The 27,955-nt window shown below is 36.2% G+C and overlaps 1 protein-coding gene across 1 annotated transcript; it reads right to left on the bottom strand.

Annotated features, from left to right (window-relative positions):
* Positions 1-162: 162 nt before the first annotated feature.
* PPP1R21 (protein phosphatase 1 regulatory subunit 21) lies at positions 163-27,610 on the bottom strand. Its single transcript, XM_034427429.2, has 22 exons — positions 27,341-27,610; positions 26,113-26,181; positions 25,090-25,236; positions 24,818-24,919; positions 23,259-23,423; positions 22,011-22,069; positions 20,061-20,155; positions 19,703-19,755; positions 18,353-18,502; positions 16,834-16,935; positions 16,661-16,749; positions 14,926-15,062; positions 14,173-14,265; positions 13,556-13,683; positions 12,576-12,728; positions 10,379-10,471; positions 8,612-8,860; positions 7,643-7,678; positions 6,956-7,072; positions 3,895-3,993; positions 3,194-3,322; positions 163-1,694 (listed from the first exon to the last, which is right to left on the bottom strand). The coding sequence occupies exons 1-22, from the start codon at positions 27,398-27,400 to the stop codon at positions 1,665-1,667; spliced, it is 2,355 nt and encodes a 784-aa protein (XP_034283320.1). The 5' UTR covers positions 27,401-27,610; the 3' UTR covers positions 163-1,664.
* Positions 27,611-27,955: the final 345 nt, after the last annotated feature.

The raw sequence follows: 27,955 nt of genomic DNA, 5'->3' as shown, positions 1-27,955 counted from the left end.
TTTTAAAATCTATTCTCTCTTAGTTTATATTTCAATCTAAATATGGATTTTCTAGACAGTTTGCGGTGATTCAAGGGTAATTCCCCCTTTACAAGTATCAGTTTAACATTTGTTTTTTGGGGGATAAGCATTATTTTCTCCAATGCATAAAATCCTCCCGTGTTTCCATTAGTCAAGATTTTTAATATTTGTTCCAGACACTGTAGTACAGATATATTCTTAAAAAAACATAAAACATGACATATAAACTTACTCAAGACAGTGTTCAATATTACATCAATTGTGAAATTGTGGACCACTACCACCCTTCAAAAAACTTCTAAAGGGAATATTTAACTGGCAGTGTATTTATTCTACATTCATAAAGCACATTGACGTAGTTAATACAGTGGAGTAACCTGATGGTAGAACAGCTATCTCTTATAGGTTAGTAGAATTAATACAGTAGTGAATGTTTCTGTGAATTCCTGGTTTGAGTGAACCCTTGCAAAAAAAAAAAAGTGAATAGAAATATCAGTATATTTAGATGACAATTTCAAATTCCAGAGAGCAATCAAGCAAGGATTGATTCAGCCTCTAATAGGGCCAGATAAGACTTTTAGAAGTCTGCTAGAATATGAAAACAAATATCTCTATGAAAGAAGTAGTATGAATCTCAAGATTCAAGCCACTATTCTCAAGAAGACTTGAACAGGATAGGGAAAATAACAAACTACGATGTAGAAATGTAGGCAGAGATGCAAACAAATCCCCAAATCTCTGCACTGCGTCTCTTAGGGTGTATTCTTGGTTCATCAAATTCCACAGCAGTCCTTCTGTACACAGCTTTACTAATTCAGTAACTTATTATATCTTATCTTATATACCAGCCTTTATCTGATGACCTTTTCAGTGTTTTTCCTCTCTGCATCTTATTCCAGCTGGCAAGAGTGATTTCTTAGTAATCGTTTTTGTGTGAAAAATAAGTAAGACAAACAAAAATAAGAGAAAGGTCCATCACAATTTTACATTAACTCCTTCTCTGGCCCTCCTTCTCTCCTTCATTTCAAAAGACAACTATTGTACATGTTCAATTGTTCATTACAATTAATAGGAATTTGTATTAGTCACATTGTATTGAATGTTTCAGTATAAGCATTTTTGAGGCTGCCTCTCTTAGAAAATCTAAAGTTGTTATAAGACATACTATAATAATTGTACAGTTGGACAATGCCAAAAAAGTCTTGATGTATCCGGTTTTGTTGGTTATTTCTTGTAGACAAGAATGGATGAGCAGGAGTGGAAGAAAAGACAACTACTGCATTGATGCCCAATCTGTTCATCTAGTATGCATCAAAACATACACAATTGAAGAAGTTTGGAGATGGAAATTAAAACTTATCCGAAGTGTAGGATAAAAAATTATGGTTAAGTTCTATACATGCTATCCATACAGTATTCATTTTCCAGCCTGTGTTTCTGATCACACCAAGTTCAGTTTAGATTTTGCTGGCTAACAAAGCCAGTGTGGTTTCAATTTTATGGATAACATCAAAGCCTAAACTGAATTACAGCCATATCCAGGCAACAGGTGATTTGCCTGGATCCAGGCAACTGAAATCCAGTCCCAGCATCCGTGTTTTCTCTGCAGCAGCATAATTGTAAAAACAGCTAGCCAACCAATACTATCGGCTTTTGTTCTTCTTGGAATTTCCCTAGATCAAGGAAAAAACACATATGATAATTAAAAAATGACAGAATGCTGCTGTATAACTGCATTGGATTCTGTACTTCCAGCTCAATTTTTTAGATGGCAACAATTATTCATGGCTTCTTTTAAAGTTTTTAAATAATTTTTAAAATTAATTTTACCAAGAAACTGGCCTTAGGGGAAAAATTCACCACTTACAAAAACCACAGGTTTTAAATTTTAGTTACAAGCCAGATTTTGGAACTTGGGAATGCAGCAAGGAAGTACCAGATACCATACATGAAGAAGACTGCTGAGAAGACAATTGATATGTCAGCTAGATTGGATTCATACTACAAATTTGCTAGTACATCTTCCCGCTAGTCAAATGGTGATTTTTTTTAAAAACTCACTTTAATAAATTGTTGCAATTTTATTTCAAAAACTGTTTAGCACAAAGTGTATTATAAACAAACATATAAATAAATATAAAGGTTATTATTTAACAGTTTTCAGAAATGAAGCTTTGATCACAAGACACTCTGGCTACCTGGAAAAAAGGGAAGTCTTTTCATTAGTGAGAAATAAAATTATGGTTTGGGAACTAAATTACTTACTTTCCTCAAGAATTTCACAGTACTGATTTCTAACAAATCAATGTATGGTTGCTGGCTTGATTTCATGTCATACTTAGTTTGAATTCATATGAATCTTGATGTAAGATTTAAAGTGGTATAATGCTATGTAAATTGTCAGGAAGCATTCTGTTATGAAGGCCTTTAAATAAAAGTAGTAAGTAACCAGTAATTTTAAAATTAGAAGGCAGACATTTTATTCAGCCCTGAAGAGTTATACTTAGCCTTCCCATAACAGAACCGTTAACAGAATTGTTAACAGTTCAAGGTTTAAGATAGAGACTTTGTTATCAGAATTCCTTCTAAATGGAGAGATCAAGGAGTGAGCCTAAAATCATCTAACTGTGCTATGACTCACAATTTCAAAGCTCAATAAAGTCTTTGTCCACTCATTCAAAATAGTCCCTTTCTCTATTTCTCTTATTTCAGTGCTTTGCACTTGCTATTCCTAGGTATAAGTCAATTTCTTCACTTATTCGTCTTCTCAAAAACATGTATCTTTAAACTTTTCTTCATCTCATCTTAATTTAGTGGCTTGTTTTGTGTTATCCATCCTGTTACCCTTTATTCCAAAAATGGTATCTCTTTCCTGATCAATCTAAACACAATGTAGAATATATTCCTTCTGAATGAAACTTGTACCTTGGACACCTTGGACATAATAAACATTAAACCACAAACAATCTTTATTGTCAAATCAAAACTCTCAAGCTTATATTGCATAATTCACAAACCAGAATCTATAGTGTACTCACCTGTGTATCTTCCTTGTGAGGCCTAAGGCATTTCCACATATCATTAAGTTAAACACCCAGAAATGTGCAGAACAATACAACACTCCAACAAATTGCACAAGAAACCAAATATCACTGGCATTGAGATTACTTACTTTGTTAGCCAGTTTTAATGTATCTATCTCTTCCCGTTGTTTGGTTAAGGTTTCATTCATACTGCAAAGGTGGTCACTCATCATGCTTAACTGATCTTCGTAGCTTCTCTTGGTTGTTGCCAGTTCATCCTAAAAATCCAGAGAAGGACAGCTTTAGGTTCTGTCCAACATTACAAAACAATGACATATTGCTGCAATCAATAAGTAGCCCATAAAAAAGGAGACACGCAGAGAAAAAAACCCAGCTTCATATTCTAATGCTTATTGTGATTTTGCATTTCCTTTAAGATGTTGATCAATTCCTGTTTTAAACAATTACATTGGAATTACACTTATTACTAGGGGGGTAATAAATGGCATTGAAGACCAACTACTTTACAACTGGAACTCAAATAATTTTTTTTACCGGAAGAACACATAATACAACAGGCTTGGAAAAGAGACTAACACCATCACTTTATCCTGCAAACCTCCCCCACCCCACCCCCAGTGATGAGAAATTAAGTGCGACGAAGCATAGTTAAAAAAATCCAACCAACAGAACTGGATCGTCCATTAGAGCTGGGCAGCTATTATAAATTCCAATAAAATAATTAAACTTTCACCACTTGGACAATGCTAAAAACCATAATTAAAACTGCAAAACAATTTTTTAAAAACAGGTTACACCACCATTACCCCAAGTTTAAAAAAAAACTTGCCTGTAACTTGCTGATGTTAAGTCTTGTTGATTTCATTTTTTCCAATGATGATTCTTTTGCGTTCTCTGCTAGAGTAAGCCGTTTTACAAGTGCTCGGCACTATTAAAAAAACAACCCACAGTAAGTTAAGTTTCCAACAACTGTAGCTACAGCATATACATATGCCCCAGAAATGATGAGTACTTAATCTTCTAATAATGCCTCTTATTCTTTCTCTGATTTTTCAGTTATGTTAATGTTCATGTTGATAGTCCATCTGATCCTACTGCCTCCTGTCAAACTTCCTCAATTGGACACAGCCCAATACTCTTCTGCCCCCAGCCAGGCCCACTACTTTAGGTTCCCTTTTGTCTCTTCATATTTTTGTTATAATTCAATAGCAAAAAGTTTTTATTTATGCTGTTAGTCCTCGACTTGTGACAATTGACCCCAAAATTTCTGTTGCTAAGCAAGACATTGGTTAAGTGAATTTTGCCCATTTTATGACCTTTCTTTCTTAACAGTGGTTAAGTGGATCATTGCAGTTGTTAAGTTAGTAACATGATTGTTAAGTGAATCTGGTTTCCCCATTAACTTTGTTTGTCAGGAGGTCACAAAAGGGGGTCACATGACCCTGGGACACTGCAACCATCATAAACCTGAATCAATTGCCAAGCACCCAAATTTTTATAACATGATCATGGGGATGCTACAACAGTCATAAGTTAAATGGTTATAAATCACTTTTTTCAGTGTCCTTGTAACTTTGAACAGTCACTAAACAAAGAGTTGTAAATCAACAACTATTTTTTTTAGCAATTCTTTATATCACCAATTTGCTGAATATCTTAAGTTTACATCCTTTTCCTTCTGTAACCTCAGCCTATCAAACAACTGATTTTCTTGAAAAAGGTTTTTTTTTTTCTGTTTGCACCTTCAGTTTTTCCTTATTATCAGCTTTTGACACATTTGCTGCTTTTCCTCAATGAATTCCTGGCTTCCTGCCCTAATTTTGGATTGTTTTTCAGTCATTTCCTCATACAGCTGAACACCGCGTTGGAATAGAAGAAGGAGTTGTGCAACTTCATTCATGGTAAGTTCATTCTTTGCTCTTTTCTTGTACCATCAGTCTGTGTAAACAATGCCAGTTCTTTCCCAGTCAACCCTAAAAATGACAAGTGTTTTGATACCCTGCTTTCCATTCTGCTGAAGAATTTGCCTCTAAAGCCAAAAGTGAATCCACCTTTACACTTTTTTGTTTTCTCTCTTTAGATATCAACTACCACTATTATCTTGATCAAATCACTCCAAATACTTCTTTGATCTTGCCACTTTTTATTATCTATATGTTCAGTATTATCCTTTACCCTCACCAGCCTTTTCTGTTCAGCACTCAGACACAGTCCTCTTTCGCCTGTTTTCAAAAACAATGTATCACACCGTTTCTTCCTTTACATCATTATAACATTCAACCTTTTCTTACTGTCTATTTTATTATTTTTGTATTTATTTATTTATTTATAAGATTTGTATGGCCACCCATGTTAGAACACAGGTCTGGGCAGCTCACCACAATATTAAAAATACAAAACCATAAAACAGAAACTAAGTTCCTGTTCCATTCTCTGGACCATGTCTGGATTATCCAGGCCTGGATTATCTCTCATCTGCTTTTTTCTCTCCATCATGTACCTGTTGTACTTGTTTTAGCTTCATCACATTCACATGCATACATCACTTCAATGATAATTACTTATCTGTCTCATCATTTTGAGACATCTTGACATTTTTTTATTGGTTTTCTAACTATTCCTAATTCCTGACTTCAAAATGGAAGTCATCTACAACATACTGTTTAAGGACTATAACAGCCACTATATAATAGCCAATAGGCAGAAGACTAGCAGAGTCCATCCATAAAGACCAACTAGCAATCAGAAGACATGATGAAAACTCCTTAATTTCACAGCACATGGACAGACTCAATCAGAGTTTCAACTGGGAACCTGTAAGCATCCTAGATCAAGCCAAGTTCAAAAATGCCAAAGAATTCCTGGAGTCCAGGCACTTAGACAAATCGGCTATCAACAGGCACATAGAGATAAACAACATCTACATACCATTCAAGAGAGACAATCAAAAAGCCCAAAAGGAAATAAAAAGATCAAAACACATCCTCACCAGCAATCAATACCCAGATGAACAGAGATTAACTCCCCTTTTTATGATCCTATAGTCCCTATGTGGGGTAGAAATAGGACAACTGGATGGAGCTGAGCATTTACTGGCCAGATGTCCATCCTGATGCCTATACAGAGTTTGCAGCAGATATTTTTTTTCTTTTTGCCCCAGGAGAGAAACATCTGCTGCTACCTAGGATTGAATTCTCAGCCCTCTGAGTGGGAGACCAGCATCTTCACCACTTGGCCACCACATTGCCCATATTAACACCAAGATTAACACTAGACCAAAAGCAAGTAAACAATACCCCAATCAAGGAACTATCAGCACAGGAAACAAGCATGGTAAGCAACAACTAATCAAGGAACCACAAAGAAAGAACACTCCCACCAATGGTGACAGGGTATAACCCCACTCCTTTCTAACACTGATTATGTTAACTAGTTTGGTAATGAAACATCCTGAAGAAAACCGCCAAGCTCAGAGAGCACCAAGGACCCCACAATGACTTCACCTTGTAAGAGCTTCATGGTCTTCCCTCTCAACTATATTTATAGCCCAATATGTTTCTTCATATGACTCTACAGCTCCATTCTTTCAAACATCTAAAATACTTTCTTTTACTTGCTTTTGCTGCTGTTGATAGTTGGAATGCCTATGTAGCAACTTCCCTTTTTTATGTCCTGAAAATCCATCTTTTCTAGGTAATCTTTTACTTGTCATCCTTGTCCTAATATTCTTTATAGGTAAAGCAAATTATAGCACAATCACATCTTATTCTCCTGCTTACCAGAAATAAATGGCAAGAAATTAGCCAATGAAAAGACCTCTATAAGAAATAGAACATTTATTGTAACACTAAAGTCTGATTTTCAGAGTAAGCAATTTATTGCTCATTTACCTCCGCGTGAAAATGTACAGACTTGCTATCAGCAAGCTGCAGCTGAGATGTAAGATCTATTATTCTTGCCATATAGTGGTTCTTTATCAAATCTTCCCTGGTATCAGCTTCTGGAATCTTCCAAGCAAGTATGTTGGGAAAAATGTAAATGTTTATTCAAGTATGAAAAACATCACAAATCAAACATGTCTTCTATTGCATTGGATGCCCATGAAAGCCATAATTCAAACAAACAAATTGTGGAGTTGAAAAAGTGCAAACAAAATTATGAAGCGATGATAACAGCTCATTTATGAGGAAAGTTTTTCAGGGCTAAAAAAGGCAAGGTTGAATGAGAAGAGCACTCAGTGAGATTTATAAAATACGTAATATACAGAAAGTAGAACCTCAAATTAACTGACTGGTGAAAGAAAAATAAAGCATTTCTTCACATTGCACATAGTTAAAATATGGAATTTACTTTCTCGTATCTTTAAAGTTAAAATATGGAATTTACTTTCTCGTATCTTTAAAGTTAGATAACAATCGAAGCTACCAGAAATGGTTGCAGAAATAATATTAGTAAAACTAGAGCAACAACAACAACTGCCATTCAACTACATTGAACTGTTTTCATAATCATAATGGCCCAAATAATTTGCATTATTTGATATTTAAATATAATATTATATAATATTAATGCGGTACCTCTTCATTTCCAGTGGTCACTGTTAGCATTCCAATCTTTAAAATAAATCAGGACAAGGTTAATTCAAAGTAGTAATTTATTGTTTTAAAATCATTTATACACAGTAGAATTTATTCTTTCTTACTTCAGTAGAATCTTAACTAGAATATGTTCTAAATTTTAAAAGCATAACTGTGCTTAGTTTTCATCAATTTCGAAGGACATATTGGATATACAATATGCCTAATTCCGTCCCACTAGAATCAATGGGGCTCAATGAGGTTATGAAACATTACAACCTGAGGTGCATGAATTGTTTTCCTTAATACTATGCGTTAAAAACATTAAATCAGAATTGCAAATGTATTATCACCTAACAAATGCTACAAAAAAGAAACTCCGAAATACTAATTGACATAATGCATCAGGTTACCAAGTGTCCAATATATACAATTAAATAATCTCTCATTATTTATCACAGGAATGTTAAGCTGCATAAAATTTGTTTAAGATAAAGATGGATTGGCAGAAACGAAATCTGAACTGATGATAGGGCATTCTACTTCTATCAGAAAAATATGGGCACACTGCCATACTATCCACTGAACTATTTACATTGGTTAGCTATTGTTCCTTAGTGCTCTTGCTCCTCTCCTGGTCTTCAACATTCTTCAGATTGTGCACCCAAACTCTTTAGAAGTACAAACATGCCTAATCTAATTCAGGAACTGCTCTTCACTAAAAACAGCCATCCTCAACAATCTTGTTACCTATTCCATTTCAGTTACCAAACATTTTCCAATACTACTGTAATCCAATTCTCCCCCTAGACTTTTGTCTGATCCTTTTTAAAAAGTCCTTGTGGTATCCAAATGCAACTATTGTGTTAATTCCCCCAAAGTGCTAATTAATAAATCCATTGTTTCATGATAAACATCCATGAAAAAAATACAATATTTCACCACCTCAGTGGCATGTAATACACTTACCAAACTTGTACTCTGAACTGGCTCTCTCAGTGTTTTTTCTGCACCATCATCCTTCTCTTGTTCCACTGCATTTAACACAAAGGAATTTTCTGTGGTTGCTTCAATCAGCTGGTTGCCTAAAGAAGTTCTGGCCTTTTCAGATACTTTTTTATTCTCTTTCTCTAACTTAATTTTGGCTAGCTGGGCCTCCAGCATCCAATGCTCTTTTTCTTGTTCCAATTTTGCAATTTTTTCCAAACTCTGCTGGACCTGGGAATAAGGAAAATTATCACCATGAAGCAAACTGATGCCTATTTAAGCTATAGTAAAAAAGAAAAGAAAAGAAAAAGCTGCAGTGGACTGTTTGAAAAATAATTCACACGGAACTGTGACTTGCAAAAGGAGGTACCAACAGCTTCAATATACTGTCATGTGGTCTGCACATGTCCAAGTGGTTTGCACTGAGAAGTAGCTAGCAATCATAACCTCAAGAATAAAGAACAAGGTTTTGATTCCAGTACTGTGTGTCTTTCTATTCCCTCCTTAAAGGGAAAGATATAGAAAACATTTTAGATAAATCACAGGCAGTCATTGACAAGACAGCCAGATTTTTATGAAGCTGTAATGTTTCCTTAATTTTAAAATGTAAGCATATGATAGTAACAAGTTGCACAGCTGTGTACGCAAGCTACAGCGATTCAGCTGCAGAAGAAACAGATGCTTGTAATAGCTGATTAGATAACATTTTATAAATCACAACCAAAAAGACATTGTTTTTAAAACCTTAAACAGTATGATTTAATTAAGATACGAGTACATTAGTGTGATCTCTTTCCCCAAACTGTAACAAGTTTTGGTTAGTGGATTGTTCGCTCTAGATAATGTTTTGCAGCTGGGAAAAAGAGAGTGTGAAGTTATTCTCCAAAAGCCCCAACAGGAAGTACATTTTGAACTGTAAATTCCCATCTGTTTACTAATTTCCTTTTTTAATAAATCAATCCTTCTGATTACTGCAAACTGAATTATTTGAAAACTAGAGCAGGATTTCAGAAATAATGTTAAGTCTTCTAATTGCTGTTTACAAATGAACTCAACACTTTTTATTTTGAAACGAATTTAACAGGCGGGCTGTACATCATATACATAACAGTGCTATGAACTACTAGTACCCATTCATACTACAGCCTGATTTCAGTTACCCAAATACCCCAAAGAAGGAAGGTATCTGTCTGTCTGTCTGTCTGTCTGTCTGTCTGTCTGTCTGTCTCTGTCTGTCTATCTATCTATCTATCTATCTGATCTATCTAATCTATCTAATCTATCTAATCTATCTATCTAATCTATCCATCCAATTTATTTGCTGCCCATCTTGTGGTTTGGCCAATTCTGATGGTTTATATCAGCTTCAATGGCATAGCTACGTTTTTAAGGCCTTTCTTGAAGTCCCTCTCTCTCTCTCTTACATTTTATACAGATAGGGTAATGTACAACAGCAGATAAGCAAAGTATAAGCCTAAGTATTATAAAACAGTGTTACTGGGCTTTTTCAGAGAAAACTAGTTTGGGAAGGAAAAGGTTATAAAAGAACCTGTTTGCTATTCTGCATTTGGATTGAATTTATACTACAGGATAGTTCAAAAACCAAGTTTCACTTTCCCTTTATTATGGATGTCTGCATTTAGATATCTAATAGCACATGTGATAAATGAAGATGTCTCCCCAGTGCAACTCCCAAATATGGTGCATATACTGTATTTTTGAAGGGACTGCATATCAGATCATGAGTACCTGCTGTGCGAGGCCTTCTCTGCTCTCAGTGGAACTCAGAAGAATCCTGCGATTGGCCAAAGCCTCTTCATAAGGCACTGAATCAGGACAAGTCTGGAACCCCAAAAAACCCTCATTTTAGTGAACCAGGCTAGCCAAGAATATCTTGTGTTTTTAATCATCCTTTCCCCTTGTTAACAAAAAAGACTTTCCAGATGCTTTCCCATCCTCTAGGGCAGAGGTCTGTGCTATTATTCTTAGCATCCCAGGCAAAAATGGCAAATGCAGGCCTTGCTTCTCCTCTATATAAATCGCACCTCAACACAATGAATTAAATCATGAGTGTTATTCTGGACGAACTTTATGCTGGAAAAAATGGTATTAAACTTCACGCAGTACAAAGATGGCAAAGACTACAGGAAATGTTGGGAACAGGGAGGAGATTATGGCTGTATGGAGGAAAAAAATGCAATGACAGCTGGCCAAAGTGATAAAAGTCACAGATGAGAAATGGTTTTTTTTCCAGCTCCTTGCTACTAACAAACACAAATGAGTGTGTTACTCTTGCCAGTTTTCTCCATCCAGCTAAAAGCAAAACATGAAGACACCACTCGTTAAATTAGTGTTTATAGCAAGTGAGCCTTCATGTCCCTTGTAGCACTTCACAAGACAAAAACACATGAGAATTCAAGAAGAAATATTTTTAATCAACCCATTTTATCTTCTCCATGAATGTACTATAACTAATTAAAATTAACAGGCTGGGGAGATACATGATTAAAGGTCTGAATTCTTCCTGGTGCCTATATATTTTGCATGTGTGAAAAATGTTCTTCCCATCAATCTCCCGTGATATGTTATTTCTGTTTTCCTTATCCTTTTTATCATGATCTTCATATTGTAAAACCCATGGGGTGGGACAATCTTGTTTTAAATGGTTCTATTTAAGCAGCTGAGAAACCTTTCAGCTGAAGTCGTATATTATGACCAAAGACATTTTTTAAAAAAAACTTTTTAAATAAAAAAAGGAATATCTATTTCAATATCCAGCACATTATATTCTAATAACAGACATAAATTTACCCATTTTAAATTTAAGCATAATCCTGAAGTTACAGTTTTTGTATAGGTACTCATCTATCACTTGGAAGATAAGTCTTTTCAGCTTTTTGCACTCTACTGTACAACTCTAAAAGCTTGAGGGATACTCCAGAACTTGAAAAAATATAAGCAGGTATAATATGTGGAAGGAAGGTAAACAAATTCACACTCTGCAGGGGAAACCTGTTCATGGGGCTAATATAAATGAACACAGCTATAATTCTAGCTATCTGCAAACAGGAGAAAGCTTCTGAGAATTTTCTCATGATTTTGCAACCATTCATACTAACGTGGTATAGATGTTAAGAAGGGTTCCACAGAGCTAAGCAGAAATTAGTAGATTGCAAATTTGTGGTTAGCACCCACTCTGCATACTACCTAAGAGGGAGGGGAAGAGATTTTGTTACATTACACTAAACTTCAAAAAACTGGATGAGTTACATGTCCCTGTAGCAGTAAGCCATAAAAATATTCAGGACACAGCACAGTGCCTTGTTGCTTTCTGCTCCTTCCTGAGGTTTGGCACAAGGTTTAGAGAAATCGTGTCACAGTAAATGACAAAAATATTCTTAAGATTGTTGGCTACGGCGATTAAACAATGGACAATAAACATCAGGTATAAGAAGAGATACTCATGGGCCTTATTGCTAAGATAGACAGTTCATCACTAAGAATTCGCTCCTTCTGCTGACAATGAGGCTTATGCCAAGTGCCTCATTAACTCTCCATGGTTCTACTTAATTTAAATCCTCAAATAATTTATCTCAAATCCTCCTCAGCCCATATGGACATCCCAAATATATTTTCCCCCAAACAACCATAATTCCTATCCCTCGGTTTCCTACTTCTTGGAATTCCTTTCAGTTTCCCTCACAGGCTAACAGCAGGAAGCCTATTACAACTCTCACGCTCATCCATCAATTTTCAGCCTCTGCAATCTCTGAAGTGGCTTCAAACTAGCTAATATACCATTGAGTAACAAAAATGGTTCCATCTCTAACAAAGAACCTCTTCATAAGAGGAAAATATTTCAGTCCCACATGAAAGGACTTTTTGAGCCCACCCAAGGAATCCAAGTTGCTGTTGGTGTATCTATTGTATGTGAACAAGCACAAACCTTCTTCAGAAGTTTTATGTAGGCAGCTGCTTTCTTCTTATACTGAAGCATGCACTCAGCTGAGAGGGGGTTGATAAATGCCATTCCTCCTTTAGGTCCATAACTCAGTGATAGTGTGAAACTATCTAAATTATTACAGAAGAATGAAGCAATCTAGACATACAAAAACAAGAAACATGATATACTGGTCTGCTTTGGATACAAAATTAAACCACAGTTTAACATAAATTAAATAAGTAATCATTTAATAGATTGTCAATTCAAAAAAGATGATGGTGGCCAGTCACAAAACACCCAAATCCCAGAAGGCCAATAGGTGAGATGGCCATTGAGGGCCATTAAGATAAAGCTTGTATGGACACAAAAAACCAGCAGTTAGTTACTACCACCGTTTTTTATTTTTAAACTCCATAGGGCCTTGAACTTTTGGTGAAATATGTTAGAGGTTGACATTTTGCAACATCAACATCCCATTTAATTAAAAAACTGAAACTGGTAATAACAAAAGTGGGGGCTGAAGGCATGCATGTAAAGTAAATGTGTAGACGTTCCAGTCTAGATATATTGAACTTATATTCTACCTGGCTTTTTTTTTTTTAGGGATTTACCACATGAATAGTAATTCTCAAAAAAAAATAACCCTAGTCACAGTATGATATTGTGTTCTAAATGTATCTCCCAGATGACTGATCAACTACTTTTTTTAACTTGGTTTTTTTTTTTCTTGGTGCCTTCAAGTTAGTGTCGACTCCTGATGACTGCCTGAAAAAGTTACTGCAGTTTTCTTGGCAAGATTTTGGAAGTAGGTTGCCATTGCCTGCTTTTTAGAGTTCAGAGGAAGTGACTGGCCCATGGTGACCCAGCTGGTTTTTGTGCCTAAGGTGAGACTACAACTCAAGGTCTCCCAGTTTCTAAAATGAAGCTTTCACCACTACTGGCTCTCCAGATAAGTCACTGATTGAGTCGAAAACAAACTTTACCTTGCCTGTTGCATTAGTTAATGCCATCAGAGAGGATAAGATACAATCATTGGTGGTGATGAGCTTCTGAGTGGCTATAGGGAGCTCATGTTCCAAGGTAGCTTTTTGACTAAAGTGCTTAGAAATATCTAAAATCAAAAGGAATTAATATGTATTGGTTATGCATATAAGTCACAGCACCATTACCTGTAAGATTTATATTCCATCTCAAGATGGAGATGGAGATTTATCTTCATTGTATTCCCCGAAAATCCTGTCAACACTCATGACTGAAGGTGAACTGGAAATCTTCAAATTCTCAATCTTAACTGTTACATTTCCTTTGAACCTCTCATTCTAATCCAATTTGAAAATCTATTTCTCCTTGCTATTTCTAACTTTTACTTTTTTCTACCCATAAGAGCGTTTTTACAAGAAGATATGTCTTACTTCCTGCTCAATATTATGGAGACCAATAGCTCCCATATGTTGCTGCTCAGTAATCTATATTAAAAAAAAACAAAAAAAAAAACAGGCTTTATTGCCAGAAAAAAAAAAACTTGCAATGTAATTGCTTCCCTCACCTTCTCATTTCCTTGAATGAGGGTGAACTACACAGCAAGTTCAATTGGTCTCACCTTTCATAACTTCATGAAATCCATTAAGAGCTGAAGCAATGCATGTAAACACAGAGTTGAAGTTCGTTCGAACCAGGTGATCTGCTTTTGTGCCTAGATTGTATAAACAGCAGTATATTGAAATTTGGTGACAAATACAATATTTTTAAAAAGCATGAAATGGGAAGAGAAACACAGATTAGTATTGCGTAAACAAATCAAACACCTCTTTTGAAATAAACCACAGACCTAACTTGGTTAAATAGTGTAATCAATGAGCCCAAAAGGCAGCAACATCCAATTATAGTTTATTTCTGCTTATTTATTACATTTGTACCAAATTCAGATTTCTTCTTTTAAGCAGAATTAAGATGGCACAGAAAAACCATCTGAAAAATATGATGTGGCATTATAAAATATTCAAATTAATTGCATTTTTTAATTTTCTAATGATTGTCAGCACACAATAAAATCACTACCATTCAGATTAACAATTTAAACAAAATTAGAATCACTCATCTGAGTGAGAACCCAAATTAGTGAAGTTTTAGATCAATCCTATTTTAAATAATGCAAATCATTTCATGGGATTGATTTCAATTATTTTCCTTCATCTATTACGTGAGTTATTACAGTGAAAGATACAAATGTATAGGCCAGCTTCTTTGGGTCAATTAAGAGAATGAATTCAGAATCTGTCTTTTTTCTTGAAGAAGTCATATTTCATACATCACACTGAATCCTGAATTGTTGTTGCCCAAAGCCCACACTTACTGGGTAAGGCTAGAAGACTAATGTATGTATGCAGCTTCTCAAAGATTGCCGTCAGCTTCTTCATATCATTTTGCAGGTTCATATTCATGGCTCTTAATGCAGCTGTGCAAAGAGAAGATTCACACTCTTCTTCCAAACTAGGAACATATGAATTTATGTTTTTGAGAGTGAGTATTATGATGGTGCTTTGATACTTTTTAAAAAAAAAGTAGAAAAAAAAGAACATAAGAAGAGCCTGCTGGGTTCAGGCTATAAAACCAATCTAGTCCTACATTCTGCATTACACTGCGACAATTGCATAGATTTGGATAGCATAAAGCCTGAAAGAGTAATAAGTCCTTTCCACTATCACTTTCCAACCTAAGCATGCTCCTCCTGAGTAAACAATCATCAAAATCAGTAGTCATTGAAAGCTTGATCCTCCATCAACTTTTTCAGACTTCATTCAAAACCACCCATATTAACTGCCATTATCAGAAGTCTAAGCAGCAATTTCGATTAGATTAGATATTTAAAAATAATTTTAATCCTGTTATTTTCATAAATAACTCACGGTGGCAAATATATCTAATATTCCTTCCTCTTCCAGTTAATTTATCATTAAATCTATGACTAATCATGATTAATTATAAATAAATGATTTAATTATGTGTGATGTGAAAACATATTCCCTACTTGAGCCCTGAATCTTTCTGTATTAGGTTCAATGAATGACTAAAAACGCTGCATTGCCTAAGCCATGAATGATTTTATATAGTTCTATCTTTCTTGTCTTCCCTTTCCCACTTTAATTTAAGCTAAAGGGCCTGAGTTTTTATAATCTTTCTTCATACTTCAGCCTCCTAATAATTTTGGTATCTCATTTGTAAAGATTTTAGCTCAATAATATTGTTTTCAAGATGTGGTGGTAGCAACTGTACACAATACTGAAAGGATAGTTTCACCACAGATTGCAAGAATAGTAATTAAAGGTAACTGCTAAACATAACTGTTTCTTAATAATTCCAAACATGGAATTTGCTTTTTTTTAAAAAATGGCAACTGCACAATGGTTGGACATGAGGCTGTCCCATGAACACCTGATTAAAGGGGTCTGAACTAACATGATCCTGTCAAGCGCCGGGGAAATCTGGAGATTCAGGTAATTCAAATGAGTAGCTCTCTACAAGAATCTGGCCAAGTGACCGTTAAGGGAATGTGCAGGAGTTAAGAAAGGAATTCAAGGTGGGCTGGACTTAGATCTCTTTCAGGCGAACTCGTGACTTATGACACGTCAGGCTCAGCCTGGTCATCTCCTACAGATCCAGATCATTAATCTGAAATGCAGCAGTCCAAAGAAAGCCAGAATGCATTATTGCAGCCTTCACCAACCTGACAGTCTCCAAATGGAAATATGACTACCAGAATTCCCAACCAGTACAGATACCATGACATCTGGAGAAAACAAGTTAATGCTATTTTATTTCTTTTTTAAAATCCAATTTGATATTATAAAGCAACTTTAACGAGGCATGCTCTGACACATTAGATTTTGATGGGTATTCAAGCATCACATTTCCTGCTTAATCTTCCTTATGACAATTGACCTCACTGTAAAGGGAAAGAACACAATCAAGTTTGCTAGTTTTCCTCTTGCCCTTCTCCCTGAACTGGTGGAAAAAAGATCTGAAAAGGGTCTTGTATTCTATGTATCTGCTTTATCTAAATTGCTTAGGGAAAAAAATTCTGATAGTACCTTTTCAACTGATAAGGAAGAATCTTCCTGAGAAAGCAGACATAAGATGTTAAGTAGTCAGAAAAAGTTTTTAATTCCGTAGTTGTTTCCTTGCAAGAAAAAAAAGAAGTTTTAGATATTTAGTACCAAGAAGCTTTAAATAGGGAGGTATAGCAACAGAATAACAATATTACCAGCACTGTGATGGTGTCTTCTGTGATACTCTCAAACAAATGCAGAATTCCTTCCTCCAGTGGGCGAATGTAGGACGCATTTTCATGAAGGTACTGTGAGAACTGAATGCAAAGAGATCTATTAGCTGGCACTACTGCAGCATCTTAGTTATATTTACCTTCAAGGGTTAAGGTACTTCACTAAGAAAGATTTTGCAGTTGATTTTATACTGCCACTTGGAACAGGGAGAAAAGAGAAGAAAACAAACTTTTAAAGGTATTAATGTGAACAGCTAATCTGCTCAGAAGAAATTTAAAACTTGAAGTTATTTATACAACGGAGATATTTTAGAAAATACTTGTGTTGAAAGAAAATAATTCCAGTCCTTTAAATATTTCAGAGACTCATTGTTGCCAAATGGTTTAATGGTTTACATATTAATTTGGTCAAACTACTGAAAAACAGAGTTTAATTTTTCATCAATTACGCAGCTTCAATAATTCCTAACTACAAATAGGCAACTCCTTCTACACACACCAGTAACTTTTCCTGATACAGGAAAAAAAAGCTTTGCATAGTTTGATCACTGTTTCATCAAATTCAACATTGTTTCTAGCTGAAGGGAGTTCAGAAGGCACTTCTCTTTCCCTCTTTATAAACTTCTATTAAGTTCCTTTTAAATAACACGATTCTAAATGAAGCAAGCGCCAAATGTTTCAGTAGGAAAGTGACAAAAAGTCTTGAATATTAATAAATGCCCTTTTCTGGACTTCTGTTCACTTTCTGTGCCATCACATCCTTAAGTGAGCATCTTTTACGTAGCATTCCATCAATAACATTATCCTCAGTTATCCCCCACAAAATTGACTATTTTAGGGCAAATATTTCCCGTAGTTATATTTATTTTTAATTCACAAGGTCAACGAACAGTCCAAGGACCTCTTACAGTAAATTTAAAACAAAATAATAAGGGAATATGCAAATTTAAAACGACAAGTGCAGGGAAAACTCAGAAATAAAGTTAAAAAAACAGAAGCCCTAAATCAGAAGATCCTGTACCAAAATATTATTGGAGATTGCCAAAGAAGCCACTTTTAGGAGAAAATCTTACAAGCCAGGTTTGTGTTGGGGGGCAGGGATGGGTGTGTGTGTGTGTGTGTGTTATCACACCAAAAAGAAAGCTCTCTTCAATTGGGGGGGAGGAGAAAGGCTCCAGTTATGGTTGCATTGAATAGATAACTTGAAAGCTACTATATATGAACAACTTTTTGAGAAATTAAGCAGAGTTTTCCCTACCATGTGCGGCTTTTTTTTTCATTTGAAGATGCAATATAATCTGGAATTGCCAAATTAGAAATGAAGTTATCCTGAGAGATTAGAACAACATATCTCAGCCAATTCTGCATACCGAAGGTTTCACAAATGCAGAAGTTATTTTAACAGTTCTACTGTACTTGTCAAGCTATAGAATGCATAGAAGCAGCATGTTATTATCCGTTCATTATATTTAATGGTATAAAATTCCCCCAATAATCATACCTTCTGATTTAATGGTGAAATGGTATCTGTGGCAGAATCAATGGGGAAAATCTGAATTCGCTGCTCAGTGTAGGTGTGGAAATTAAGGAGAGCTGTCACTAAATCCTGGATAAAGGCCAGAGCTTGACCAGCAAGATCACGAAGTTTCAACTGTAAAAATATAGAGAACCAAGATACAACTTTATAAGAGCTTTTATCCAACAGTGCTCCCAACTGAAAAATAGAAACGCCAGGATGATATTTAAAAGACCAGATATGCAAAAACTCAGTAGCACACATTGGCATTTCAAATTAGACATGGAGTTAAAAGTAAGAGGCACACAAACAAAAAGCAGATCATATAAGTGACTTTGCTCTTCCACCCTTCTCTAGCATCCCTTCTGAAGATAACTTTCCATGTTAGAGTAGATTGTTGTTGTTTTTTTAATTGATTTATATGCCACCCTTCTCCAGAGACTCAGGGCGGCTTACAATGCGTTAAGCAATAGCCTTCATACTTTTGTATATTTATACAAAGTCAGCTTATTGCCCCCACAAACTGGGTCCTCAATTTACCTATCTTAGAAAGGATGGAAGGCTGAGTCAACCTTGAGCCTGGGGAGATTCGAACTTGCAGTAATTGCAGGCAGCTGAATGTTAATAACAGGCTATTAGCCAGCTGCACCACCAGGCCCCTTACATAAGTGTTACATAAGTTTTAGCTGCAAAGGAATGGAGTTGTTCCCAAATGAGCTGGAACAAGAGCTGACATAAGAGGTTTGGAATTGATTTGAGATTTGTCTTACAACTCTATACTCAATATCATATCTGCAAGATACAGTATTTATTTATTCTTCAATTAAATACAGCATCTCACTAACCTTGCTCTCAAAAATATAAGTAGCATGGACCTGATTAATACTTTGTTAAGAGACCATAAGAAAAACCCAGAGATGTAGAGTAGACTGGAAAGTTGAAAAAACATAACAGACAAGAGTAATGCAAATGCAAATATCAATATGATCACCAGAAATTGAGTTTAGCTCAAGAACTTTCTCTTTTCATGAAAATAGATCAATCCCATAAACTGTAGTTCAAAATGGGGAAACAAATTCTGGCATTAAGTGCTCCTGTCCTGCAGCTGTCCTCCTTCCCGAAACCAATTCCTTCATTTTTCATTTAAAAGGAATCAAGCAGAGTTTCTGGTCTCTCTTCTTTTAAAAAAAACATTTCTACTGTACTAGATATTACTCAGAATCTGAAATCATTTAAACATACTTAATGGGGAATCAGCATCACATATGCAGTGATTCACAAATGCCAAAGAAATGTACATTTCTTAATTTAAACACCCTTAATTGTATTACTCACTTGCCTACGTCGATTATGTAACGGCACATTCAGAGCATTATACTGGCTAGATCCTACAAAATAATCAATTCACAGTATTAGATCAAGCGTATTTCCTCTTATCATCTTTTTAAAACTTTTTGTCAGTTCATAAATCATCCAAGAGTGGATGGTATCTTTACAACATGTACCAGTAACTATATTTTAAAATGAAAATAATGTATATATAAATACATGCAGTTAAACATATATTCAGTCAGAATATATGACTGAATATGTTTATTCTTATAAGAATAAGAAAACAATCTCAGCTTTCAATTTTCTATGATTTTTTTCCTTTATTCAACTGCAAATGCAATCAATTCAATTCAATACCTACTTGTATCATTGAAAGGTACTTTTTCACTTATAATTTGTAAAGACTCATCCAATCTGCTACCCAAGTCTCTATGAAGATGCTGTAGTTGCTGCTGGCTAGAAGACAAAAATAAAACATCAACATTTTATTCGTTGTTCATTTTCTTAAAAAGCTAATAAACAATACAAAAAAAGTATACTCTCAATATTACAATTCATCAAGAAAACAAAACTTTTTATTAATATAGTACTAATTAGTACTATACTATTAGTATGTCATGGCCCCATCGGACCCCGGTTTGGAGGAGGAGGAGGAGTTGGAACTGGGACCGTCCGACAGGGATGGTACGTCTTCCTTGGCATGTTTGGAGAAATCAGGGGCTGAGTTGATGCTGTCCCAGGCCTCCGGCATTGGGAAAGGTAGTTGACCAGACGGAGAGCTGCCTGCCCTCACAGAGACAGAGGAGAATCGGCTCCGTACAGGCAGTGTGCTGATAGGTAGATCCCCTCTGATGAGGAACAGCTGCCTCCCACACTCAATCCAAGGGCACAGAGAGCAGAGCATAGAGAAGGGCTGCAAGGCTACTCAGGAGAAGATTGCCCCACCTCTCCTCACAAGGAACACCTGAAGTGGATTGACTTAAGGGGAAGCTATGGAGAGTTAGCCTTTGCCAGGAACAATTGATTGTTTTGGCTTACACTCCTTTCCCCCCCCCCCCCCGCTCCCCCAGGCTCTGATTCGTGCCTTTCCTTGAGGACTGCCTTCTGCCTTTTGTCTTGTACCTTGCCCTTGTTCGAAGACTGCGTTTTGCCCTTTGCTTTGCCTCGAGAACTGCCTTTTGCCTTGTACCTTGTCTTTGCCCTGAGGACTGCCATTTGTATTGTCCCTTGACTTTGCCTCATGGAGCGTTACCGGCCATTGGGAGGCTGTTTGTTGGAACACTTACTGAGAGCAATAAAGGACTTTCTAGAGGCCTGCCTTGCCTTGAGCGCCTGGATCATAACATAGTATTACATTATTGATACAGGTCATCCTCGACTTACAACAGTTCGTTTAGTGACTGTTCAAAGTTACAACAGCACTGAAAAAAGTGACTTACACTTTCTCACATTTTCAACCGCTGTAGCATCCCCATGGTCTCATGCTTAGCAACTGACTCACAGCTATGATGGTTGAAGTGTCCCGTGGTCATGTGATCACCTTTTGCGACCTTCTGACAAGCAGTCAATGGGGAAGCCAGATTCATTTAAAAACAGTGTTGCCAACTTAACTGCAGTGATTCATTTAACAACTGTTACAACAAATGGGGCAAAACTCACTTAACTGTCTCACTTAGCAACAGAAATTTTGGCCTCAATTGTGGTTATAAATTGAGGATTACCTGTATTAGCAGTGCAACAATTCAGTGCCACAATACAAATATTTGCATCTCCCTAGCAGTTATTTATTCAAGTACATTACAGCAGTACTTTTCAGTCACTTTATATTATTTTAAAACTAAAGTAAGACCTTAAATCAGAGTGACTTTTGACCAATGTAACTGTTTGGTTTGTTTTGTTTTGTTTTTATAGAGGTACAAATATTACATCCTGATCTTAATTACAATAACAAAAAAGATTCTACAGTAACTTGAATACCCACCTGAAAGCAAAAAGCAGGATATTAACTTTTACTAGCTCATACGCTAGTATATTATTTTTACATACTCTATTTGGCAGTAGATTTTTGGTGTGCTTCATGAAGTCAATGGATACGCTCACCCACCCCAAAAATCTTATAGGACCAGAAGGCAGTAACAGTAAAATGCATATAAACAAAGTTTTAAAACTAACCCCTATGTATAATTAGGTATGCATTTAAGTTTAATGCTGGTGCTTGATGATCAAGGTGATAATAAACAGTACTCATTTAATTAAAAACTTTCTCTAAATAGACATTAATAGTATTTAATCTTCAATATCAAAAGCATACCACTCTTCTGTTCGACCTCTGCAGTCCTTGGCTTCCTTCTCTAGGCTTTGAGATTTGATCTAAAAGAAAAAGCAGAAGAAAAATCAGAATTGGCAGTATGTATTTGCACAATCAATTCTATTCCAAGATCAGAAATTAGCATTCAAGAGCATTGTATATTAAAAAAATCTAAACTATCAACACATTTTTTTTTAGGAAACTAGACAACTGAAACTGTTATAGAATGAGAGAAATGAAAAGGATCATCATCATCTTTTAACAACCCCATAATCCCTTGCAGGGTGGAGTCTGGGCAACTGAATGGAGCAAGCAGAGTGTTTAATGGCCGGATGCCCTTCCTGTCGCCAAAGCTGTATAGTATAGTACAGTACAGTACAGTACAGTACAGTACAGTACAGTACAGTACAGTACCGTATCGTATAGTTTACTTTGTCATTGCACATGGTACAACGAAATTAAATGCTGTCTTCAGTGTACATTATAACGATAAAAAAACACCAAAAATATACATCCTTTACATTTTATATAATTGGAATTGAAAATCCGATATTGCACTATACCGTAGAATTCAATATGGTTATTGCCCTGGGATAGAAGCTGTTTTTCAGCCTATTTGTCCTTGTTTTTATTCACCTATACCGTCTGCCAGATGGTAATAGTTCAAAGAAAGGGTGCCCAGGATGAGATGGATCTTTATAGCGGGAGCTATAAAGTTCTTCCAAGGAGGGGAGAGAGCAATCAATGATCCTCTGGGCAATGACCTTGACCCTCTGGAGTGCTCTCCTATCTGCCACTGTGCAATTGGCAAACCATACACAGATGCAGTAAGTTAAAATACTCTCTATGGTGCAACGGTAGAAGGTCACCAGCAGTTTTTCATTCAGTTGTTGTTTCCTGAGAAGTCTCAGGTAGTATAATCTCTGCTGGGCCCTTTTGACCAGTGCTGCAATGTGAGTGCCCCAGGTTAGGTCCTCTTTTATGATAACACCCAGAAACTTAAAACTAGCCACTTGCTCCACTCAGTCTCCATTGATAAACAAGGGCTGGATGTCTGATCTATTCCTTCTATAGTCCACTATAAACTCCTTGGTCTTATTTGTGTTAAGGACCAAGTATGCAAGGATCCAAGGTTCATTCTGGTCTCATCTTAAATTTAAAAGATACAATTCTCAAACTGCCACTGCTTGAATCATTTAAGTGTGAAAAGAGCAGAGTTCTACAACAGGGAAGTTACAGCTTTAAACTTACTTCTAACTTCGCTTTATCATTTTGCAGCTTTTCTATTGTATCCATGTACTTCCTAGTAAGGCCATCCACCACAGCTTGATGCTGTGCAGTCTCCATCTCTAAAAATTCAAGTCTGCTTCTCAGCTCACCTTCTAAGCGCTTATGTTGCTCATCTGCCTCAAAGAACTAAAATGAGAAGGGCAGAAAAGTTATCACACATAATATTAAACTCCATCAATAGCTGCCAAGATAGACAAACTGTATAATAATAAATGTTGGAAATGCCATGAAATAGAAGGAAGAGTTTAGTATATATGGTACATTTTTTAAAAGAGTATATACATATAAACTCTTTAAAGTATTGGAAAGTATTGGAAAGAAATATGCAGCATCATTCAGAGAAATTTAGAAATCGAATCTGAAATGAAACCACAATTGTTCTTACTAGGCATAATTCCAAAACATATTAAGAGAAATTGTAATTTGCCTTTTTAGTATTTCTCATAAGTTATATCTTTCTAAGATGACCTGCTACTTCTACAGGTACTTCTCAGTTAACCAGAACAACTGGGCCCAGAATTTCCATTGCTAAGTGACACGGTTGTAAAGTGCAACATCATCTGACCAAGCTGCTTAGCAACAGCAATTCTGGCACTTCTGGTTGGCGTTGTTAAACAAATCCCGCAACATTATTAAGCGCAATGGCATGTAGTCACCATCTGCAGCCTCCTGTCGACATTTCCAATAATTTTGCTTGTCAGAAGCCAACAGTGAAGGTTACTAACGATGATCAAGTACCCATGAGATGCTGTGATGTCAGAACTGTAAGTTAGTTACCAATTTGTAACTAGCTTACAAATTGGTACACAATCACAGAGATTATGATCATGTGACTGTGACCATCATAACTGCAAGCCAGTTGCCAGGCACCCAAATCACAATCTCATGACTGCAGGGACACTGCGACGATTGAATCATCAAGGACTGGTCATAAGTACCATTCGTTCAGCGCCTTCATAACTAAAATAGTTGCTGAACAAATGTTGTTAAGTGAGGATCACCTGTACTGACACAAGCCAGTTCATTTCACAGGATGGTTGTAGAATTGAATCAAGTGGCTATCTTTGCCTAAACTGTCCTGATGTTATATTCAGGTTCTTGTTCTAACTGCTTTATTTTAAGAATGGAGAAACACTAACCCAGAAGCCTAATCAAGCTTTCAAGACCATTTGTCCAGCCTATGGGTTAAGGTTTTTATTTATTTAATTTATACACAGCCCATCTTGCTGACACATAACTCAATTGAGGTCCTTTTTTGCCCATCCAAATCCATTTATTTCAGAAAGATGGCCCCCAAAGACATATTTTCTGGGCCTAGAAAAAATATTTCTGGCAGCTTACTAAAATCAACAAGAAGATAAACTTGGAGTTTGGCCCCATCTACAATAACATTACTCAGACCAAGTGAGAGTGACTGGGAAAGGATACAACTTTTTCACTCAACTGTGCCCCACTATTTCCTTACTAATTTCTGTCAAGAATGTAAGTGTTTGGATGATGTATTAAACAAAACTACCTACCTGAATATGTAACCTCTCATTTTCTTCTATCTTTTTTTGAAGATCTTCACCAAAGACGTTTTTCTGTTCTTGACTCAACTGAGATACAGAGTCACCACTTTTCTAATCAAAACAAAACATGCTTGTTTGCTGAAGGTACTTTTCATATCATTACTTCCATGGATTTTTACAATAAAATAATTAGTTAGCTAAGAATTCTAACATGGGAGAATTCTTAACTATTTGTATTACTACATTTATAGAATATGCTAGAAAACCAGCTTGCTACCTACCTTGTTCTTCTTGCCTTTAGATTCATTTAATGCAAGTTCATCTTGAAGCAGCTCTACTCTCTTGGCCAACTGCTGATTTCGAAAAGTCAAACTATCCATTTCCTGTTGCAGCTTCCTGAGTGATTGGTCTTTCATTTTCATTTGTTCCTGTATTAAGATCAAATGTTTCATCACACTGAGTTCTAGCATGGATTGATTTTAACAATTCCTTGTCATATCCAATGTCCTCAAAACACCAAAGAGAATCATGGTGTTTTATCTAAGATTACTAAAGCTAGTTAAGTGATGTATTCAGCATTTCTGTATAGAAATGCTGAATACAAAATAATGTTTATTTGATAGATATAAAAAATATTTATTGCATTGACAGGCTGCCTTTCTTTTTTAAAAGCTCAATGTAATTTATACGGGAGTGTCTCTCTAATGTCTCCATAACAACAATTCTATGAGGCAGATTGGAATAACTGATTGGCCAAAGGTTATTCCGTAAACTCTTCAGTCAAATATGGATTTGAATCTGGGACTTCTTGCTTAAGGCTAATACTACACTACACTGACACTCTTACTACTGATACTTTGGTGGGAATTTTAAAAAATAAACTTTCAATAGGTTTCATTATCAATTCAAAATAAACTTACGATCAACAAATGAAAATGATGCTTCTATATGGAAATTTAAGAGAAGATTGTTTTGACTCTTGTCAATTCTGTGATAGACCTTCAAAAAATTGAAATGTGATGTTTGTCCTTCCCAAGGTAAATGACAGCAATTCTCCCACATGGATTAGCTTTGACTATAAACCCAATTCTGCCACAAGCAGTCAAGAGGTCTTACACAAAAGAAGTGGTGACAGATTTCACAAAGATTAAACTAAAACTCTCTGTGATACCATTTATTTTTAAGATGAAAGAATATTTCACACATTACATATCAGCTAATTCAGAATCATAGTAGACAATGGCCAGCCTTATTGAGAAATTTTCTTTTTAATCAAGCTATTATTCAGTATTTTTAAGCTATACCTTTAGAGCTGCTGAGTTTGCCTGCTCATCCATTACACCCTTTTTCAATACTTGATTTTGAGCTCGAAGCTGCAAAACAGAGAAATTATTAACTCAGTTATGAAGCAATGTGGTCTTTGACATCCTTTAGGAAAATATTAAACACTTTTACAAAATACAGATAAGAAGTAAATAAATAAAGATTCCAAAACAAATTTAAGCTTTGGAAACTAATTCACAAACATAATTTGGGCCCATAAAACTGTCTATCTATAGCTAAAAAATATTTGAAAATTATCTATATGGTGAATTGAACAGCATTAGTCCAAAGAGGGTCTCAGTAAACAAGCAATGTTGAAGTAAAAGAATTCCAACCAGAGTTCTTGAAATATAACCCAAAGAGCAATGATTAATCAATGAGCATGTACATTCTTTTAATATAATTTATTATATTTATAGCCCACCTTTATTTTTTTTACAACATAAGATGGTTAAAGTATAAAGCTCTTACCTTCTATTTCCCTCATCCCCACCCCCCATCCCACAAAATCACCAAAAGGTGGATTGGGCTGATAGAGACTATGACTGGCACAGAGTCATCAACCAGCTTTTAGAGAGGACTAGAATTTATGGTTTCACCAACCTCTGGCCCAGTACCTTAATCACTACACCAAGTGAGCTCACAATATAAGAGACTGGATAAAAATTCTAATTTAAAAAATTCAACTTTGAGTGCACAACATCAGTGTTGTGCCCTCAATAAAATGCTACATTCTGTTGTCATTTTAACCCAAATTAATTGTTGGCTCTTTTTTACAATACAGTATTAATGCTCTTTCTTTCCCATCATGTGAACAGGTTATTTATACGATCCCAGCCTTCCCTAAACGGGAATGAGGGTGGGATGATGGAGCTGAGGACAGAAAGGCTGAAGCAGATATAAAGGAAATCCTCAGGCTAGAATCTTTTCACACCAGTTGCTCCCTGAATTGATTGAAACATCAGGGCGTGAATGCATGCAAACGAATTCGGTAAAGAGCTGCGTTTCCTTCCTCCATTGAAACAAGAGGCAGAGGAGACAAAAGATACATGCCAGCTCAACATTTCAAAGAGAAGGAGAACGACACCAAGTCTTTCCTGATACCTAGAAACGATAGGAGGGGACACATTAACGGGGGCTGAAACCACTGGCGGCGGGCCGTCACTTTTCAGGGTCTCGGTACTTAAGGGAGTTGGCACGTGCCAGTACCTTGGAATATTCCTGCGCTAGTTTCTGGTACTTCCCTTGCAGCTCGGTCGCTGCCGCCATGACCGCCCCTGTGTACGAGAAGCCGCTACCCGGAAAGCGCCCCTTCGCCTGCTCCAACCATTGTGGGAGACGTACTTCCGGGTATGGGCGGAGCGAACGTCAAGCATCGCCCACTCAGACCCCGCCTAGCGCAGCTCGCCTGTCCACCATCTTGAGCAGCTCTTAGCTCGGGAGCCGATCTGATTTAGCGCGAAGGGGCGGGGACTGAACATGGCTCCACCCCCGTTTTCTCTGAAAAGGAAAACGGCATGACAGACGAAAGGCAGGCGGGCGGGCGGGAGAATGTGCGAATGCGGGCTAGTTACTTGTTACAATGGCGGTTAGAAGGAGGAGGGGTTTTTTTTATTATTTTTTTTATCTGTTTTGGCCAGTTTCGAGGCGGTTCCCTGCAGTTCAGTTTAGCATTTCCGTGGCAGCCGCCGTTTGTTTTTTCCCCCAAACAACAAAAAATTGTTTGTCTACAGGAGCTTTAATTAATATAGATGGAAACATTACTTAGAATTTTTTTAAAAAAATTGTTAAAAGCCATTCGTTTTAAAATATTTAATAAGCCTG

The sequence above is a fragment of the Pantherophis guttatus genome, chromosome 1 (genome assembly GCF_059756535.1).
Source record: "Pantherophis guttatus breed Tessera chromosome 1, ASM5975653v1, whole genome shotgun sequence".
NCBI lineage: Eukaryota > Metazoa > Chordata > Lepidosauria > Squamata > Colubridae > Pantherophis > Pantherophis guttatus.
Note: the sequence above shows the minus strand (reverse complement) of the source record. Positions and strands in the feature narration are given on the sequence as shown.

Excerpts from the sequence above, each read along its gene's own strand:
- PPP1R21 (XM_034427429.2), bottom strand. The coding sequence starts at position 27,400 with ATGGCGGCAGCGACCGAGCTGCAAGGGAAGTACCAGAAACTAGCGCAG. Across the intron at positions 26,182-27,340 it reads TAGCGCAGGAATATTCCAAG|CTTCGAGCTCAAAATCAAGT; the intron begins GTACTGGCACGT and ends TCTGTTTTGCAG. Across the intron at positions 16,936-18,352 it reads TTTCACCATTAAATCAGAAG|TTCTCACAGTACCTTCATGA; the intron begins GTATGATTATTG and ends CTTTGCATTCAG.